General features: G+C 31.1%; 1 protein-coding gene across 1 annotated transcript in view; it reads right to left on the minus strand.

The window, feature by feature from the left end:
• LOC106465595 (solute carrier family 12 member 2-like) overlaps positions 1 to 20,377 on the minus strand; it is a 49,684-nt gene extending 29,307 nt beyond the window's left edge. Inside the window, exons 1-10 of the mRNA XM_022393526.1 lie at positions 19,939 to 20,377; positions 12,146 to 12,217; positions 11,137 to 11,212; positions 10,339 to 10,434; positions 9,575 to 9,714; positions 9,178 to 9,291; positions 8,125 to 8,236; positions 6,356 to 6,480; positions 2,185 to 2,397; positions 1,816 to 1,923 (exon numbers count right to left, since the gene is read on the minus strand). Coding sequence (XP_022249234.1) covers positions 1,816 to 1,923; positions 2,185 to 2,397; positions 6,356 to 6,480; positions 8,125 to 8,236; positions 9,178 to 9,291; positions 9,575 to 9,714; positions 10,339 to 10,434; positions 11,137 to 11,212; positions 12,146 to 12,217; positions 19,939 to 20,298 — 1,416 coding nt within the window. The 5' untranslated portion in view covers positions 20,299 to 20,377. The remainder of the gene's footprint in view (positions 1 to 1,815; positions 1,924 to 2,184; positions 2,398 to 6,355; positions 6,481 to 8,124; positions 8,237 to 9,177; positions 9,292 to 9,574; positions 9,715 to 10,338; positions 10,435 to 11,136; positions 11,213 to 12,145; positions 12,218 to 19,938) is intronic.
• Positions 20,378 to 21,075: the final 698 nt, after the last annotated feature.

A 21,075-nucleotide genomic window follows, 5' to 3' on the forward strand; every position in this document is an offset into this window, starting at 1 on the left:
TGATTCATTGTAAGGTATGCACAATTTGTTAAAGTAGTAGCAGCAAGATTTAAAGAGCATGATTCATTGTAAGGTATGCACAATTTGTTAAAGTAGTAGCAGCAAGATCTAAAGAGCATGATTCATTGTAAGGTATGCACAATTTGTTAAAGTAGTAGCAGCAAGATCTAAAGAGCATGATTCATTGTAAGGTATGCACAATTTGTTAAAGTAGTAGCAGCAAGATTTAAATAGCATGATTCATTGTAAGGTATGCACAACCTTTTCCAAGACCCTCTGAAATATTTAGTATGTACAAAATAACAATGAAAGGGTATAAAAGGAATTCTTCTAAATGTAAGTCAGGGTCAATCAGAGTACATAACATAACAGGTAAAAAATAATGTACAGTTACCTTCTTTCACAGCCAGACTCGATCAGAGTACAGGTATAAGGCTTCCTGAGAAAATAAGGTATGAGAAACAAAGGTATTGATATCAGAATGTCATCTCATGCAATGCCAATAATAAAAGAAAATATGATTCAACAAGAAGTTGCTAAGGGGAAAAATCCAAGAACATAATGTTTTGGAACAACAAGCGACTTATTAGTCCATCTCGGATGTTCGATCCTCTAAACTAAACTACTACTGAATAAATAAATTTAAAAAAAATAAGCTTAAAGCCAGCCCTTATTATTCATATAGTTATTAAGCTTTCTCTTAAACTCACTTAAATTTACTGCCTCCATGAGATTTAAGAAAATACGTTGAAAATATACGTTGTTGAAGACTATAGGCTCTATAGAGGTCTTTGAACAATGGAGACAAAAGAGAATTATGGCATTCATGGCATCTGAAGGTGGTTCTGTAATTGGCTATGGATAAGCTGGTAAGCCTTGGTTATGATACAAAAAAGAAAGGAAGTTGTTATGCAAATTAAATTGACCGTACACACAAACTGTGAAACCTGCCATGGGAAACAGCAGACAATTTGGCATTAGCAGCCAGAACTTGTTGATGAATAAGGATTGAAAATGCAGCCACAAAACAAGCCTGCATGCCAGAGGCATACTAAATGAGTAGGGCTTCTAAAGAAGTTGTAAAAATTTAAATATTATTGGAAATATTGCATCAGAATTAATTTTGATTCCTGAATTCACTGCAGCATGTTAATATCACAACTGTGAACAATAAAATCTGGATTATGGTGGAAAGCATAACTGACATAAGTACATTAAGTTATATGAGCAGGCGTGTCGAGAGCCAGCACGGGCCCCAGGGCAAACATCCTCACCGAGCCTCCTTTCTCTCTCTTTTGTAACATTTTTAAGAACTCATTAAAAAGAAGATCCTAAATTAGGACAGCGACAAGCTCATAAACAAGGCAAGATCATAGCAGCAGCCGTTTTCAGCTCACTATATAAGCGTAAAAACTTGCTTTACGGCATAAACAGATTTCATTCGCCCAGGCACCTCAGCAGTTGCCCTCTTTGCCCACTTCTGCGGCAGGCCTGTATCTAAGTAGTGGGAAAGTGGAGAACTATAGAAAACTGAAACATGCTCAGCATTGTGATAATAAAACAATTGTGTAGACATGAAAATTACAAGATGTTAAACAAAACAAATAAAGTGAAACACTGACCAATTAAAATAATTTCATCAACAAATATGTAAAGGACTCAGAATTTTAGTCGAATTTGTTGACAGCATGAAAACAACTTAAAATAGAAAGGTTATTCACATTCCACAGGTAAGTCTATCTATTTTGAATTTTACTTACATATATAATATTATATATATTCATTGAGCAAGGATAAAACAGAAAACAAAATTACCTGAAAAACTTTTGGGGCACTAACGAGACTAGCAAGAGCAGAGGACAATGTTGCTGCAAAGATTCCGGCATAGATTAAGGGTCCAAAGGCAGAAATTAATTCCATTACCTACAGAAAATAATAGATAGAATGACAACTGAAAATTTAAAGTTTAAAATACAAATTACATTAAAAATAATAAAACATGTTATATATTTATATACTTAAGCGATAACTGTTTATCTCATTAATAAAAAAAAAATTACAACAACAACAAACAAGTATATACAGCACCTATATATGTACTACAAAAACAACAGCATTAAAAATAATAAAATATGGGATCTATCTGATATGAGAATAGGTCCAGTAATGAAAAAAAATGCTAACCTGATAAAAATTCATAAGTCCAAAAGGACATCTTCCTTCAGGCCCATATGAACAGTTTTGTATCATTTCAATTGTTCCATTTGTCACAAACAACTCCACTCCATTAGCATCACGAAGACATGTGCAACCAGAAATTACAGCAAACAAGATATACATTGTGCATGTAATGAAAATAGCCAGAAACGTTCCTTTAGGAATGGCTCGCTGGGGGTCCTGCAATATATTCAAAATCCTACATCAATTTGGCATAATTCTATTAAGTTTTGTGTCAGTCTTAAACTTCTTTCAATGCTGACAAAAATAACCTTAAGTTAAAGAAAGAAACCAGTTTATTCCCTGATACTGATGGTTTCATTCTCTCCTGGTTTACAATTGACAAGCTGAGGTACTCATCCTTTGTCCAGGTTATGAACAAAGAAAATGTGGGGGGTGGATGCTATGATAAATAACATAAAAATCATAACTTTCACAAAATTTATTTATAACATATTATTTCATTATTCATTATTACCTCACCAAAAGTTTTGTATAACTTTAAGAACTCAATATGTATATACTTAAAACATGATATGCACTGTGCAATGGTCAGGGTGGCTTTGTGAAAGAGGTAGCAGCCAAAGTAGTGGCAACAGGTGTGTTTTTTGTTACCTGCTTTCAACAGCCAGCTCTTAATGTCTTTCCACAGTGTTTCACATGATTAATTAACAGACTGTCATGGGGCCACAGAAGTTTTGTATGGGCTGAAGTTGAAAGGTCACAGGTCAAAGTAGGAAGTTGGTATAATTAAAAAAATGGTTCTTCATATCAGCCTTATTGTGAGTGTTGGAATAGAAACTTCAGCTCAGTTTATGTATTATTGCAATATTAGTGGATATTTTCTTCATTGCATTCCTCCACAGAGAGTGCTAGCACACTGTTTGAGATATATAGGATGTTTAATTTCATACTTTTTTGAAGGGGTGGTGGATAAAATAGGGAAGATGACAAGCTAAGAGAAAATGTGTCACGTGGGTCACACTAGGGGAAATTCTGAATTTTTTTAAATATTGCCTTGTAGAATTAAGAACCTAAAACTTATATACTACTAAAATATGGATTATTAGCTAAAATTTTATGCTATTCTAATTGGTATAACATAAACAAAAAAGAGTTTAATAAAATTTTGAATGTAAGACACTAAAACTTTGTTTTATGCACAGTAAAGGGTACCCATGGCGATAGGGTTAAATTATTTCAGGGACACTAAAAAGGTTAATTGTGTTGCATTCTTGGTTTCATTCAGAGCCAAAGCTCTGAGCTACTTATACCACCCACTGTGAAAAGTAATTGTTGAGCATTTTAGTCATGCTAAGAGTCACTGAATAATAACATATGGTAAGTCTACAATTTTATTGTTATATCACAGTTTGAAATGTGAAAAATAATGTGACTAATTCCTAACAACTTTGTGTAGAATATCCTGCTTATGAAATAAAGTTTTGCATCAACATCATTTATACTGTTCTCCAGTTATTTCAAAAAATGAATATTCAGCTTTACCTGCGTGCACAGCTTTTCAAATTGGAGACAGACAACATAGTTCTCAATATATATATATATATGATTTGATACTTTTTTTTAAGTGTAAGGATGTAGCGCCACCTATGAATGTAGTTAGCATTAACTTATGTCCAAGATAATAAATGTTCAATAATAACTATCATCCCACAAAGTTTAGTTAAGTTTGGTCCAGTGGCCCAGGAGTAGTTAAATAATGGACAAACAGACACAGATTTTTGTGCTTTATGTATATATTAGTTTAGTGTATTTAAACATTCAACTATCATGTGATATATAGATACAACATTAAAAACAATGTCGCACAACATACCAACGTTAACAACATGACTACAAACAGCCACATATCTCATGTAAGTGAACTTAAAGCAAGAAAAAATATGAAAGGTTCCAACATTTAAGACAAAAAAAATCAGTTGAGAATCTGGGATCCATTTCAGGTCTAGAGGTAGTAGCAAGTGTTCTCTCTCTCTGATGCAGTAGAAACACACTTGAACATATTTGAAATAAGGTATTCTTTATTAAAAGGTTAAAATTCAAGAAACTTGTGTATATGTTTAAAATATCAAAATCCACAAATGAGCAATGTTTAATATTACACAAGTAATATCTTTATTTAAATTGATCAATGGTTGTGAAAGTCACTTTACATGTTTCAACATGGTTTCATGTCATCTTCAGGAGTATGAAAAACAGTTACTATGTGCTATATAATTACAAAAGTCATGGTCATGTGACTACTAGTTTACAATTCAAAAAAAGAAGATCACGACATGTACATACTTTCTAACCCTTTATCCTTATTTAGGGTCATGTTGTTTTTGCTGTGTTTCATTATTTCAATGGTTTCTTTAATATTTCTAGCAGTCATATTATTCGGTTGAGCCAAAATAACTGTTTTTTCCCTATTGGATGACATGTCCAGTATAATTTACATGTTCAGCTAATTCAGAGTTTTTACTTTTGTTTTTAACATTACTCCTATGTTCATTTATTCTAAATTTTAAGTTTCTTCTAGTTTGACCAATGTACGCACGACCACATTCACATTGAACTTTATATATACCCGTTTTCTTTATTAGATTTATTGCATCTATAGTTTTACTTAATATCTGACTAATTTCATTCAATAGTCTGTAAATGGCAATAAGATTTTTTGTTTTGTTTTCTGAATTTATGAAAAATTTGACATGATAAACCTGGGATATATGGTAAAAACAACATTTCTTTTTTATCTATTTTTTATCAAATGTTGATTTTAGTTTACTTTTTTGTCCAACATTTATTTTGTTAAATTTTCTAAGAACTCTATCGACAATATGAGGCAACAAACCTCTATCTAATGCTATATGTTTAATAAATAACTGTTCATTTTTTAAATCTGCTGAATTAGAACATAGTTTTAAAGACCTGTAAACATAAGAGTAAAAAGCTGACATTTTTTTAACCTTGGATAACGTGATTCTTGGTGTTGCGGCATGATAACAGAAAAACGATTTACGACAGACCGTAGTTTCAAACTGATTATTGTTTTTCTGAACAAGTAAGTCCAAAAATGGTTAGCTGTTGTTTTCTTCAACTTCGTGAGTAAATTGAATAGAAGGTTCGAGGCTATTTAAGTTCTCTAGCAAGTTCTCTTTACCATGCCATCACAACATGAATGTGTCGTTGACGTACCTAATCCATATTTCCAGTATAAATTTGGCATTCTGTACAGCATCAGTTTCAAACCTATCCCTAAAAATATCACAGTACAAAGGAGATAACGAAGAACCCACAGCTACGCATTCAGTCTGTTTATAGATCTTATAATTGAATTGAAAATATAAGTTTTCAACACAAGTTTTTGTTAAGTTTATCGTGTCTAAAATTTCAAAGACTGGTACGTTGTTTACACGTAATTTGCCTTCAAAACAACTGATAGCTGTATCAATAGGTACTTTCATGAATAATGATACAATATCAAAAGATACAAACATATCATTACTATTTAGATTCACCTTACACATTTATTCAACAAATTCTATGGAATTTTTAATGGTATAACTATTTTTATTACTCAAGAAAAAATACTTTCAAGCTAAAAATTTAGCTAGATGTATAACTGAAATTATGAGGCTATAGTAATCTCCTATTTTGTGAACTTTTGGTAAAGCATAAAATATTGGAATTACAAAACTACTCGAACCGACCATTAGGCTTATACAGTCTATAACTTTTTCTTTAACCGATTCATGAAGTCTGTTACGAGAGTTGGTCTTCTTTATTCTGGATACAACACTCAACAATCAAGTAGAACAGCATGTCAATACATGTGATATCATACAACAATCACACGGCAACATCTGTATCAATGTTCAACATCCACTAGTCATGAATAACACCAATCATATTTATCTTAAGACAAGATCTATTTTTTCAGCTGCCCTTGTGATAAATCTTCAAAAGTTGTTTTTTTTTTTTTCAATTTTGTTACATATTTTTATTTGAAATCTATTTGCACCATTTATTGATTCTTGCAAAACAATTTTCCACAACTATAACACAAGACTTAATCAATGCATATGCATAATCATTTCTACTATGTGTATGTAAAGTATCCTGATTAACTTACAGTTAGATCTCCACTAATATTTGCACCAGCTAGGATTCCCGTCGCTGCTGGAAAAAATACTGAAAACACAGAGAAAAAGTCTTCTCCACGGAAATTAGGTCGAAGGTTTTCTTTGATCAGAGCAACTGATAAGACCAAATGTATTTAATGTCAATATACAGTATTAACGAATGTTCCATGTAAATGAACTTTAAGTAAACTAGTAAAGTTGCCTGTGTTTCAAAACTAAAAACACACACTAGTAGAAACATTTATAAAAGAGACTAACTTAAACTTTGATTTATAGAATATAGGAAAGCAATATGTTAGAATATGCATGATAATCAGACATTACAACCACCTTAAAACAGCTTGCATTCATTATGTAGTGATTAGTTTTAGAAATATTTTAAATACACACATCAAACAACTGTTAAACCATTTTGTGCTTATAAAATACAACCGATTTAAAGTTTTATCCTCTACCATAAACTAAATAGGAAATGGAAAAATGTACAAAAATTAAAAACAAAAGTAAAATCAGTTCATAACAAGGTAAACTACAGCAGCTTCGATTGGTTTATTTAGGAGGTAAACTAAATTCTAAGTTTATTCCAATATGACACTTATGAACATTCTAATCAATACTTTCATAATAAAGTGAAAATTAATTGCATAATCCAATACTTAGGTTGGTTAGCAGATACAAGGAATTACTATAACTAGGACTTGAAATAATTAGTAATTAAGCATAAATATTTATACGATTAATTGTTAAATAAAAGCACCTTAATCTTCGAACTTAAAATAAAGATTGACAAGAGGCTGGTTTACACATGCATGTGCTCGGGATTAAATTGAAACTACAGCACACAAAGTGGTATAAGAACTAGATGCAAGCAGTCACATACAGTGATTACAGAATCTCACATATTTTAACAAACTCTAAATTGTTTTTAACTTTCGATTGATTAATAAAAACACGAGAAGTCACTATCATAACTGTTTTTCTTTAGGTCTGGATGTTGATCAATATGTATAAATTAACATTATGCAGGTCCTAAAACGATAATGAAAAACTAATTATTGTGGAAAACATTTGTGATATCCCTGTACTTCATGACAGACTTGCATACTTTGCATATTCTTAAGAACTTTGATGGCTGTTGCTAGAAAATTAATTCACTGATATTTTTGTGCCATTTTAAATGTGGGAATAATTCAATAAAATTAAACTTTCAGATCAAGTTATTGATAACTTTTTAGCTCAGAGTTTCACAAATTGGGGTCTGCGAGTCTTGTCCGAAATTTCACAAAAATATCTTAAGAAATATGATTTATATAGTTAAAAATATTTATTTTGTTATGAATTAAAACATTTAATTTTGGAATACAGCTTTTTATATACATGGAGTCTTTTTTTTTAGAAAACAAAAACATCAATAGATTTTTGGGGGGGGGGTCCATGAAAAACTTTAAATTAAAAGGGGTCCAAGTGTTACAAAAGTTTGAGAACTGCTGTCCAGCTCATTCATGGGCTCAACTTCCGCAAATCAGGGACATTTTGAAAAGGGATTTAATTCAGTATTGTTATTGTAATGAGATAGTATGCCATTAACTACCTTTTTTTCTAATATACAAGCTGAAGCAAAGTGCATCAACCAATATGACATAAATGTGTGTGTGTGTGCATGCTCACAGGTTTAAAGAAAAGAATTATAACCTGTTGTACTTAGAAGTGCTAACCATGCATGCAAAACATAAAAGAATACATCAAGATCGAAACTTACCATCCCAACCAACAAACCCTCTAGCCTGCTGGGTGATGTTTGGTGAAAGAAGACAACCAATCAAAAAGTCTCCCATGGCAATCAAAAGTATAAAAAGCAAAACTATCTGAGTCTGAAAAAAAAAGGAAAAGATGTACATAGCCATCTTTGAAATTTTGTGCAATATAAATAACAAAATTTTAAATATACAATAATTAGTCTACACTCAAAACATAAAATATGAAAAGGTTTTTGATGTTCAAAATTTATACATACACATACCTATTTAAGTAGAGAATCTAATTTCAGTTGATCAAACAAGTTAATATTATATATATAGCCTTCTACTTTAGTATTATCTTAATGAGAAACTTAATATTTGACTATCCATTTGAAATTAGCATATGATATTGTAGCCCATCTTTAATAGGAATTTTTTTCACACCAGACGTCACACTTGATACTAACTGATTTTGAGAGACTTCTAACAATAACAAAATTACAAGAAGTGATACTTCAGTTGTCATGGAAACTACAGAAACACCTAATCCTCCCACAATAAGTTTAAGAAACATTTTAGGTGCTTTTAATTGTTATTGTCTGAGAAAATTAATCATCATTTTATTCTATTTTATCCAAAAGCGAATGTAATTATAATGTACGTAGCACACATAGCTAACAAGCTAAAACCAAATACGAAATTATATAAAATGGACTCACACTACATCCAATTAGTTATTTACTCTAAACCTAATCACTTAAATATATTAACAACTGTGTCCTAAAATCTAGCTGCTATTAAAAATGTTGAGCAATAATTTTATGAATACAGCAATTTTTTGGTACATATATATTTGCTCACTGCTTCTTGAGATATAACATTCTTTTCCACCTTGATGTAGAGGTAAATACACTTGTTCTTCTGCATCTTGTATGGAGCAGTATGTTTAATTTACTTGATGAAGAGTAACATACAGATTAGATTTGATTTACTCTGAACACACAATGGAATGTACATGTATCTTATTGAAACACAACAGTTTTGAGAGATTATATAACACTCATGCAGTTTACCTTTGATTCCCATTGAGACCCAATCAACGTTATTCCAAGCAAAACCAATACTGTTACACTTCCAATGATGCGAACGTCATTCATTCCTCCATCAATAATAATTAATTCATGGGACTATAAATCAAAAAAGAAATGCATTTTTTATTACACAACTCAAATTAATTGAGACAAGAAAATGATTTTTTGTCTTAGCACCTGAATTTTTCATCATGTCGAGAACACGAAGTTTAGCAGAAAATATTTGTTACACAAGAACACAAAAGGAAGTTGTCTTTGTGGTCAAAATACAGTAAATATTTTAGAATTACCAAATAATAAGGTTTACTACAGTTGAATTTGTGTAAGTCTAATACACATTTCTGAGAGCTACAACTCAAAGCTAAAGTTTACGACCTACTTGAAGCAGGTCTTTTAATGTCTCCCCAAAGCCTACAACATACATAGCCACAGCAACTGCACTTGCTATAGAGAATATTAAACCAATGGCACCACCAAATTCAGGTCCCAAACTCCGTGAAATCATGTAGTATGACCCACCTAAAGAAATGAAAAAATATTTTGATAACTGTTAAATGTCATATACACGAGTTATTCAGTAGTTTTAAGAACTGCAAATATAAAGATTGCTTTAAAAACAAATCTTACATAAATTATTCTAAACATAAGACATTAGTATTAGGCCTATTACATATTTTTTAACATTGTATTCTTTATCTAGTCCCTTAGGAACTTTTTAAGATTCTTAAAAGTGTATAATAATAGTATTCCAACCACAATACATTTGTCATATCCATTGTTGATGACTTATTTTGCTCAATTCAAATCTCTTCAGGCTGGCTGGGATACAATAAATGCAGTAACAGGCCTAATGTTAATGTCTTATGGCAAATATAATTGTAATAATTCTTCACCAGCTTGTAAAAGGTGTACACACAATAAAATTTTATATAAAGTACTGTATTTATATACTACATTTACTTAAAATAATTAATGTTGCTGAGTTGAGCTTAACCAGATAATTTGCTAGCTTTCTTACATTTTAATTTATATAAGGTGTTCAGAAGTATGAGAGAGGAGCAGAACTGACTTTTAATTATATTTTGTAGTTCTTACAAAGCCAAAAACAATACAGACACAATTAAACTAAATAGCACAACCCACCTCCCTTCACCTCTCCATTGGTGCATATGGCTGACATTGATATTGTTGTCAAGATTGTAACCAACATGGACAGAAGAATGACAACACATGCTAACCCTGAAATCAAATGCAAAGTACAAGAAAAGCAATCAGAATTTATGCTTTGAATTAACCAAAAATCAGCTGCTTGTTATGTTTTCTATAATTATTTATCATTACTTTCATCAGATGACACAACTGCCAACAAACCACGTAGTATTACCGAATAAAAACATTTTCAAAGACGAAAAAACATTATTATTGCAAATGGACATACTTATAACTTAAGGTTTATATCTAATATCTAAAGTGTGAAACATCAGTAATAAAGAGTGTCCTCAACTACGAATGTCTCAGTTTTCATACTATAAATGTACTTGGGCGTTTACAAAGCACACCTTATGGTTTGTATTTGATTACTTATCCAAACATACATACAAACATCAATAAATAGATAACTAAGTTAACACACAATCGCATATATATATATATATAGTGTGGGGGAAAAGTTACAACACAGTTGATATAACTGGTATTATATTACACTACTACAGTTGTATTAGACAGTTGGTATTAAAGAAAATATTAGGAAGATGATTAAAGCCAATTTAGTTATTGTTTCCTTGTATACTAAAACACTAAACTGGAATTCTCACAAACAAATTTAAAGAAAGAAAAAACTTGTGTGGTTAGTATGTATATCTTGTTTCAATTTCTGAGGTAAAAAAACCTCCCCTCTAATAAAAGTAACACATAAAAACAAACAGACTTCTAACTCACCAATCCCGGCTTGTCCCACAACCCAGGACAACCGAATGAAAAGCATAACACCCCAAATGTTGAGTAGGCATCGTATCTAAACAAAGATTGAATCTAATGAACATGTAACAGTTAAATATTAAATAAATTACATATTCTTGTGCATTATTAGGCAGTCTAACGATTATCCAATAATCTGACATAATTTGTTGTGTTATATAATATCAACTGTAGTATAATTCAGCACATAGCTACCACACTGCATAGTTATCCAGGACAGAACTACTCAAACATATATTTATCCAGCACATAACTACCCAAGCACATACTAATCTAGCACATTAGTACCTCAATAGTTATCCAGCACATTAGTACCTCAATAGTTATCCAGCACATAACTATCCAAGCACATACTTATCTAGCACATTAGTACCTCAATAGTTATTCAGCACATAACTACCCAAGCACATAATTATCCAGCACATTAGTATCTCAATAGTTATCCAGCACATAACTACCCAAGCACATAATTATCCAGCACATTAGTATCTCAATAGTTATCCAGCACATTAGTACCTCAATAGTTATCCAGCACATTAGTATCTCAATAGTTATCCAGCACATAACTACCCAAGCACATACTTATCCAGCACATTAGTACCTCAATAGTTATTCAGCACATAACTACCCAAGCACATACTAATCTAGCACATTAGTACCTCAATAGTTATGAATATACAACATCAATTTTGGGGAGATTTCTAATAAGAACAAAACTGGAATGCTCAAGATGGACATTAGACACAAAAAATTAATATAACAGAGATTTGAAATAATTGGTATTTATTTCCAGCACATAATTACCCAGCACACAAGTACCTCATAATTATCCACAGCATTTTATTCAGTTATCCAGTATACATATTATCACACATCAATTAATTAACAACCAAGTTATTTCTATAATAAAAGTCCATAAATCCAAGCGTTTTCAAAATTCATTATCAAGCGTATATTACAGAATACTTACCAAAACTCCTTGTATCCAACCGAACTTTATAGCTCCAGTTGTAACTACTTCTGCCTTGACTGATTTGTGATTCTAGAAAAAAATATATACACATTATTTATACTGAATGGAAATATTGCTTTAACACTAATTTTAACAAGTAGAAATATTCATGTTAATTAATGCTATGGAAATATTATGATGACAAATGATAGTTTACAGTTCCAGAACAATCTACATGTATTATAATAATATTTAGTTTTTGACTGTCCTGATAATGCGCGCTCACCTTACTATCTAAATACGCATGCGCGCGCACTTCAACGGCAATAAACAAAGAGCGAATGTAAATACACTTCAGTACTCAATATTAATAGACATATTAATAGCTTATCAAAATTTTTTAAAAAGTTCGTAGAATAATATTACAAGTTTAATCACTGATAGTATGAAGTACGGTAAAGTTTAGCCCTAGCTATACTAAAGCAAAACACGTACACAAGTTAAAGTGTTAATTTATCTCTTTATCGAATATAGGCCGTATTAATAATAGCTTAATCAATTAATTAATGTTAGGCCTAAGACAAGTGAACTTATAGATTTCGGTTTGTGCGATTGGAGTTTTTTTGTATTATTCTAGAAATCCTGTATTTAAAGAAGTACTGTCGCAATAAAGGTATTAATTTGACCGCAGTTGTTTTGCGCCTCTCTGCTAGTAGGCCTATATACAATATAAAACATTTTGGGACAAAATGGGACCTATTGGTCCATCTCGGCTGTTCCATCCACTAAACTAAACTATATAGTAGTAATGTCGTAAGCAGGTACAGTATAAAATCTCAATGGCATTATGGTAGTAATTTCCTAAAGTGGGCCATAAAATATAATGACCAAGAGACAAATTCTCGATACCACATTACCACTCGTGTGGTAAACCATGGTTATATTGTCATATGATAATGCCATATGATGTAGTTGCCATGATTATAATTTGATAATCTAGTTTTTAGTTTTTTTTTAAGGGCGTGCATCAAAAGGTTAAATGAGTATATAAATATAAGATGCACAACAATGTCATTCTAAAGTTTATGCCGTATTTATAAATGAAAGTACGTCCCAATAATTTATAATGCAAGTACAGTAAAGTAAAACCAAAAACGATAAAAAGGAAAAGCTGGTGATTATATTTAAGTATTAATGATTTTGACTTTCAAATATTTTAACTTTCTAGGAAAACGCGGAAATTAAAAGCTCCGTGACTTTTCTATATATGAGGCCGAAACCATCCCACGTGTTATGTGTTATAGGAAACTCACGTGTATAAATTATTTATAAGCTTGAACAATCAATCCCTATATTTGCTAGCATTTACTTATGTATGGAATATCTGAAAGCATCAACACGTGTACCGAAACACTGCCGCTAAAAACAACAACTACTTTTCCAAAAAAACGTGGCATTTTGCATGGCCACGTCTACATTAACTGTCAGGTCTTTGACCTTACTATCCAGAAACTAGCCAAACATTTGCTGTGAAGGAACTGGGCTGTATGTGTTATTTTTGAAAGCTTCACCTGTACGATTAAACATACGTTTGCTACATCTGTAATAAAATCTATTACTAATAGTTTTTGGGATATCTATGTGTCTTCGATGTTCTATGTTCACAAAGGCGTGAAAAATTAAAAATAAATTAATAATAACACGATCTTAATCTCTCTGACATGTACCTTCAACGCTTAGAAAATAAATGTTAGATTTCTGTAATAAAATACAGTTTGGCTTACATCGTAATGTAAAGCAAACTGACATAAAATCTAAGCATTTTGTTTTTCGTTTATTACAATACTATTAGACAGGGTATAGATTGCGACATCTAGTAACTGATGCAGTAAACATTGAGCGCGATTTACTTTTTAACTCAGAAAATGTCATATTTTTTCATCAGTATTTTAAAACAAAATATTTTCACGTACTAAAATAATCTTAAATCGCCAACGAATCATTGTTTCACAACACGTTAACTAACTGAAATTTGTGAAAATGTTTATTTAAAAAAAACCCGTATTGCACCATTTCACGTATTGCTAGTGTTATGATCTACTTTAAAACTGCGTCAATCGATATTTTGTTACGCCATCACCAGACGTTTTCTAGTATTACAGCAGTGAATAAAGAACGCTATGCACATAATAAATAACAAAACCCTGGCTTCCTGTTCTGTTATGACGAAATTATATTAATTTATACAATATTTATATATTTATTTAATAGCTATGACATTTATATAAAGCATCCTATTATTTCATTTTTATCAAAGTAAATTAAAGATAACAAAAAACATTTTTTTAACAATTATCATTTAGATATTTATGTACGATTTGCTATAAATGTTATTGGCAGACCTTTGTTCATCTGCACGTTTTAAACACAATAAGTTGGACGAATACGTAACCAGCTTTTCAACCGACTTTAAAATATTCATTCACAGTTATGGTCACCAGGTTTCCAAAGTCTGGTCTGTGTCGGTATTTTTGGTCGTTGTGCGCGACCTGGGAGGGTCAGGTTCAATCTAGACCTCTTCCTCCATAAACAGATTTCCAAAATTAGTTTGGTTTGTTTTGAATTCGCGCAAAGCTACACGAGGGCTATCTTTTCTAGTCATTTCTAATTTAGCAGTGTTACACTAGAGGAAAGCAGCTAGTCAACTCTTGGGCAAAACTTTTACCAACGAATAGTTGTATTGACCGAACATTATACTGCCCCGACGGTTGAAAGGACGAACACGTTCAGTGAGGGGGATTCGAACCCGCGACCTTCAGATTACGAGACGAGAACTCTACCCCAGATTTCTTTTTCAAGAAAATATAATAAGCCTGATACTAACATGTTATGACAAATATAATTAATTGTAATCATGCTTCGTCAGCCAAGAAAAGGCGTTCATACCATAACAATACGCAATTAATAAGATCAATTTCTTTCCCAATTATCTGCGTGAATCTTCAAAGACAATTTCTAGACTTTAACTCGAAATTCTTGGGAATATTTTACTTAAGATATTGAAGACACTCACTGTGGCCGTCATCAGGGTCAATTAGAGGAGGGTCATTTGGTCCGGGCCTTGAATTTACAAACTTGTTATTTATTTTGCATTTGTTAAGTGTGACACGCACAGATTAAATATTCAAATTATGTTTCACTTTTCTTTTGGGCTAATGATTGTCTTATTTTGTTTTCATGTGTCATCATTTTTTAGGCCTGGTTAGGGCGCTCGACTCGCAATCTGCTGGTCGAGGGTTCGAATTCCCGTCCCACCAAACATGCTCGCACTTTCAGCCGGGGAGGGGGGGAGGGCATTATAATGTTCTGGTCAATCCCATTAATCATTGGTAAAAGAGCAGCCCAAGCTTTGGCGGTGGGTGGTGATGACTAGCTGCCTTCCCTCTAGTCTTTCACTGCTAAATTAGGGACGGCTAGCGCAGATAGCCCTCGTGTAGCTTTGCGCGAATTTCCAAACAAACTAATCATCTTTTTTTATTATTATTATAGCCAGGAGCCTCAAAAGATAGAGATGACCCCAGCCTCAATAAGCCTCTGAGTAATCACACTTATCTTTTTTTTTAATCAGAAGATCCACTTATGTAAACTTGCCAGTTCTATATGTCAACAAAGAAGAAACGTATTAAATTGACTTACTAATGAAATAATCCCAATTGAAAGCTGTACATGAAAGAAGTAGACAGGGCAATTTTATTGAATTTGTTTACTTTAAATGCATCCCCCCCTTTTGTTGTTGTTGCAAATACAGCTTTAATGTAATTTTTATACAAACAATTTTTAGTTTATAAGAAAAACGGAAAATCTAAATTAGGTCGTTCCCTACTACACACCGATTTATTTTTCTCACTATTAACAGCTTCATACCAAGGCTATCTGTGCTCTGCCCATCACAGGTATGGAAACCTGGTTTCAAGTGTTGTAAGTCTGCAGAAATACCATTGTGCTGCTGGGGTGAGTGCACATTAATACAATTTTACATTTATTTTAGATTTTGCTTTTATTATATGGCTCATTCCACCCCCACCCAACCACCCATTTAAGTAAAGCTGAAGCTAGAGCTGCTTTACACTTTGTACAAGACCATGAGAAAGGTTTATATTTTCAAAATGAATTTTAATACTCTAAATGGGTTATCAATAAAATATAATTGTTCTTTATAAATATGGTTTATTCAATACATAAAGAATATTATAAACTATTTACTCACATAAAAAATATCTCGGTCTATGGAGAAACAAAACCATAAATAAAAGACAACATGGTAAAAGTGAGGAGGTAATATTTACTACCACATAGATTAAAACAATAAAAAGACCAAATCACTTTGTAGTTGCTTTTATAATTGATGACTCAGTGTGATATTATTAATAATTTTCAAATACATTTAAATGTTGTTGGTTTTATCTACTATATAGTTACAACAATCAGTCAGGGTCCTTTCATAATTTATGAAAAATTTCATTCAAATACACAGTAATTACTCAAGTTATTATTGTTACAATTACTGAAGGACAGAAAAATATTATTTATATATATATGCAAAGAGAAGCAGAGAAATATAACAAAAATATTTGTTTGTTGGTTTGTAATTAAGCACAAAGCTACACAATGGGCTATCTGTGCTCTGCCCACCACGGGTATCGAAACCCGGTTTATAGCATTTTTATGACAAAAAATATAAGTATTGGGTTAGCGCTAGTTATTTTAATTGGGCTTTCTATGCTTACAACAAGCTTCTTAAGTGTTTGGAACAAAATAAGTGTCATAATTTATAAAAGATTAAATACACTAAATATTATTTATAAACTAAAAAAAAAAACCTTATGGATAAAAAAAATGTACTTTACATTAGATTTAAGTACAAATAAAATGTGCATAATTCACTCAGTCATCATTTTTCAGTTGTCTAGATGTAAACTTAAGAACTTTTTGACATACAGAATCATAAAAAAATAAATTTTAATTATTCATATCAATATTTTGGACAGTTTCACAATGAAGCTTGAAAAAGGGGCAGATATTTTCATTTCTCTGTGTGTATATTTGTTTGAATATTATGTTTATATCAATTGGGAAACTCAGTCAGCATGTTACTTTATTGAAAATTTTAAATACTGCTACACAGACAAATTAAATTAGCCAGTGACTAATGTCACTGAGCAAGTAAACTGCCTTAATGAAATAATTATCCCCATAATTATAGTCATAACTGAAAATTGAACATATTCTTGTTTATTTCAAGAATATCAAAATTTTTATATTGCCAGGAAGTAATATATAACAATGTGTCTGGTTAAAAACAGTCAAAAAAGTGTGAACTATAGAAATAATGTCTAAAGCTATGGATCTAAAAATAAAACAAAACTTTAAAACTTATTGTTAATAAAATATTTCACAATCAGATTATTTTCAAGTAATTACAATGTATAAATAGTTTCGCATGAAAATGCATGTAACAAACTTGAAATACAAAATTCATACATCAACAAAGATAAGTCAATGTTTCGTACAAGTTAACCTATTAGTCTTGTACATACACATTGTAAACATACTAATAATGAAAAAAATCAACATTTGGTAAAGCTTCCCTTATGTAATGGTGCAAACTTCTGAAATCTTATGTATTTGAATATCCTAATAATAGATGATGATCCACTCCTGTAGTGTTGAGATCAAGCTCTAGCTTGTAATCTAAGCTTATTTCTGAATTCAAGCATAGGCTTTTTACTTGCCCACCCTCACTCTTCCCACAATAAAAACAACCATGGGTCCAGTACGAGTGCAGATGCTGTGAATGTATACAAAATTCAATAATTATATGACATACAAATATCCAGTAAAACGTGTGGGGAAGTTGTATCTTGGTTCCTACTGCACCTGCTGTTAAACTTATTTACAAAACTTTCCACTCCCTCGAGAACAGTTTTTCTCTCATGTTTCCTTTTTTTTTAAATGTAGTCCTACAAATGTAGTACACAAAGATTGTAAATAGTTTGCAGCAACATCAATATGCATGAATATAGTCAGCATCACAATGAAGATGGGAGGGATATATAATTTTTTTTAAACAACAGCACAACATACAATTGTAAAAGCTAAAATAAGAATAGTCAAGATCAATGCTGTTCTATAACTACAGAAATACAGAATCAAATTTAATATTAACAAGTATCATGTATGCATATCATTGACACAAACAAGTCAAACTGTTTGGAACAAAAACCACTTTTACCATGAATTTTGAAGAAAATAGTAAAACAATGTTTTTATTAAAAAAAAAAGTCAGACTCTTTAAATATTTCGCATTTCTGGTGTGGTTCACATTCTTCCATTTGTCTTTGATATGGTACTGAAATCAAGTTTATATATTTAAAATATACACAACTTCTTATGTGTAACTGTACAAATATAAAACTTTTTAATAGAAAGTGTAAACTTTTGATATGATCTTGAAAAATTCAGTACAGCATTAACGGACTTAAATTAATATTTATTACCTCAGTTTTTGTACAGTAATTGCTTAAAATGAAATAAACATTCAGTGTAAGGGAGTTCTTGTTTTCAGAATTTTTGTAAATTATGACGTGGCTATAAAGTTTAAAATGTAGAAGCATAAGGCTGAATGTTTGACAAAAATATTACCGAAGTTTAATTCTTTTATGTATTTAGATTTCAAATTCATAAAGATAAGTGGTTTCATAAAAAGTTTATATGCTGATTTTAATATAACCTGATCTGTTTAGTTGATGCTTAAGCATACTTTTATTAGAAAGATTAATCATTTGATAATAATACCAAATAATCTTTTTAATCTTTTTTTCAGGGAATTTCATATATCTTTAACGACCTGTTAATATAGGTGAAATGAAATAAAATGTTGAAAATATGACCTTATGAATACAAGTAGTTTAGGCTTTTCATTTCCACTGAAAAATTAATATATTTTTCCCCTGTATAACTACTTCCTACTAGTATCACAGAACACTGCAGAAAATAAAAGGTATTGCTTGAAAGACTAACAATCCATTGCAAAGACAACTGTTTATATTATTAGATCTGAGATGTGATACTGGTTCATAACTACTGCTAAATTAAAAACAACAACATATGTCTCATGAATATATCATAATAATAGACTTCCTTTTCAGTTGTTTACTTTTCTTACTCATCTATGCACATAACATTACTGGAACCAAACCTACAAGGCATAATGTATCAACCTTTTATCTAAGATTTGTTATCATTATTTACTCATATTTACCTGTTTAAATCTTTAGTATTACTGTAAGTATTTCTAATAATGTTTATCTACACTGATAATGGGAGTGATATGCCTAGGACTGTCATGCCATTCATTTCACGTTTCTTAAACATCTATAGTCTTCTATTATACACACTGTATGACACGAAAATTTAAATAACTAGACTGTCCTTTATATATTTCTTATCTACTCTCTGTAACAGTACTCATAGAGGAGAACACAGAACTTCAACCTGACAGTAAGAAGTTAAAAAAAAATGCAGTCATTAATAAAAACTCATGTGCAATTAAAATGAAAGATTAACAAACGACTGATTTACATGAAAGTAATTTATAAAATTACAATAATTTTTTCTACTTTGGCCAGATGTTATATTTTTTTACATAGCATAAAACCAGAAGGTTTTCGATAAATAACTTCCCAATAACCAGATTCACAAACATTTCCTTTATTTCTTTTCTTTTTTAGTGTTCTAATTAAAGTCTTTACCTTGTTTCCTCCTGCCTGATGTTGATGTGTAGCTTGATGAAGTTCATCCAGAGTTGGACGGTGTAAATATCCATGAACAGACATAACATTTCGATAAAAGTCAACATTTGGTAAAGCTTCTCTGGTATAATGGCGTAAACTTCTGACATTTTGTGTATTTTCGTAGGTATTTGAATTTCCTGAAAGTGAAACTGAATGATTTGTTGAGGATCCACGCCCATTAATACTAGTGTTAAGACCAAGTTCTAACTTGGATTCTAAGCTTATTTCTGAATTCAGTACAGGCTTTTCAATGACAAAATCAACTTTGTCAACCTGAAATCTCGATTGCTTGGATCCTTCTAGACTTTTTCCTTCCATTTATAAAATTTTCTTAATAACAATTATGAAAGACTAAAGAAGGAACAGTTGTGGGTCAACCAACAACAGTCATCTCCCAAACGCCTTATCACATTTGTCGTACTAATCATTAATAGTCTAGGATCATATATAGGGAAAGGACGATATGCAGCTGCGCCCTCTATTATGAATTTTTTCCAAATCATGTAATAAAAAATTATACATATTTATATCTCTGCAGACAAAAGGTGATTCATATTACACATCAGTTTTCGTTTTTTTAAATAAATAGCATTATAATTATTAATGTTCACTTAATATTACTGACAAGATTTTAAAAAAATAGCGAAAATCTTAAAAGTTAAAAAATGTATTGTTAATTAATATTCTGTAATTATTATTAAAACAACAAACCAATTTCGTTTTACTACATCTTTCTTATTAAATGGTGATTTTTATTGTGATTGTTATATTAAAGTTTGAATAATATAATAAAGAATAACAAATACTTTCTTCTCGTTATAAGTTTATTTATAAATAGAAGTATTCAGTGAATTTGAACTCAGTATTAGATGGAAATTTCGTGAAAAGCCATAGGAGCTGTAGTCGTACAACATACTATAAGTTGAAACTACACAAATAAGAAACGAACACAACTCTCTGCAAGATAGCATTAGTGATCACTCCCGAGGATGACGTTGTAACGTCGAAACATGTAGAGTCGTCAACTTTTGAAGGCCATAGATAGGCCTAAATAAAATATTTTTTAATTGTTTACTAGTTTAACGTTGAATATTA

Source organism: Limulus polyphemus, unplaced genomic scaffold (assembly GCF_000517525.1).
Source record: "Limulus polyphemus unplaced genomic scaffold, Limulus_polyphemus-2.1.2 Scaffold1994, whole genome shotgun sequence".
Lineage (NCBI taxonomy): Eukaryota > Metazoa > Arthropoda > Merostomata > Xiphosura > Limulidae > Limulus > Limulus polyphemus.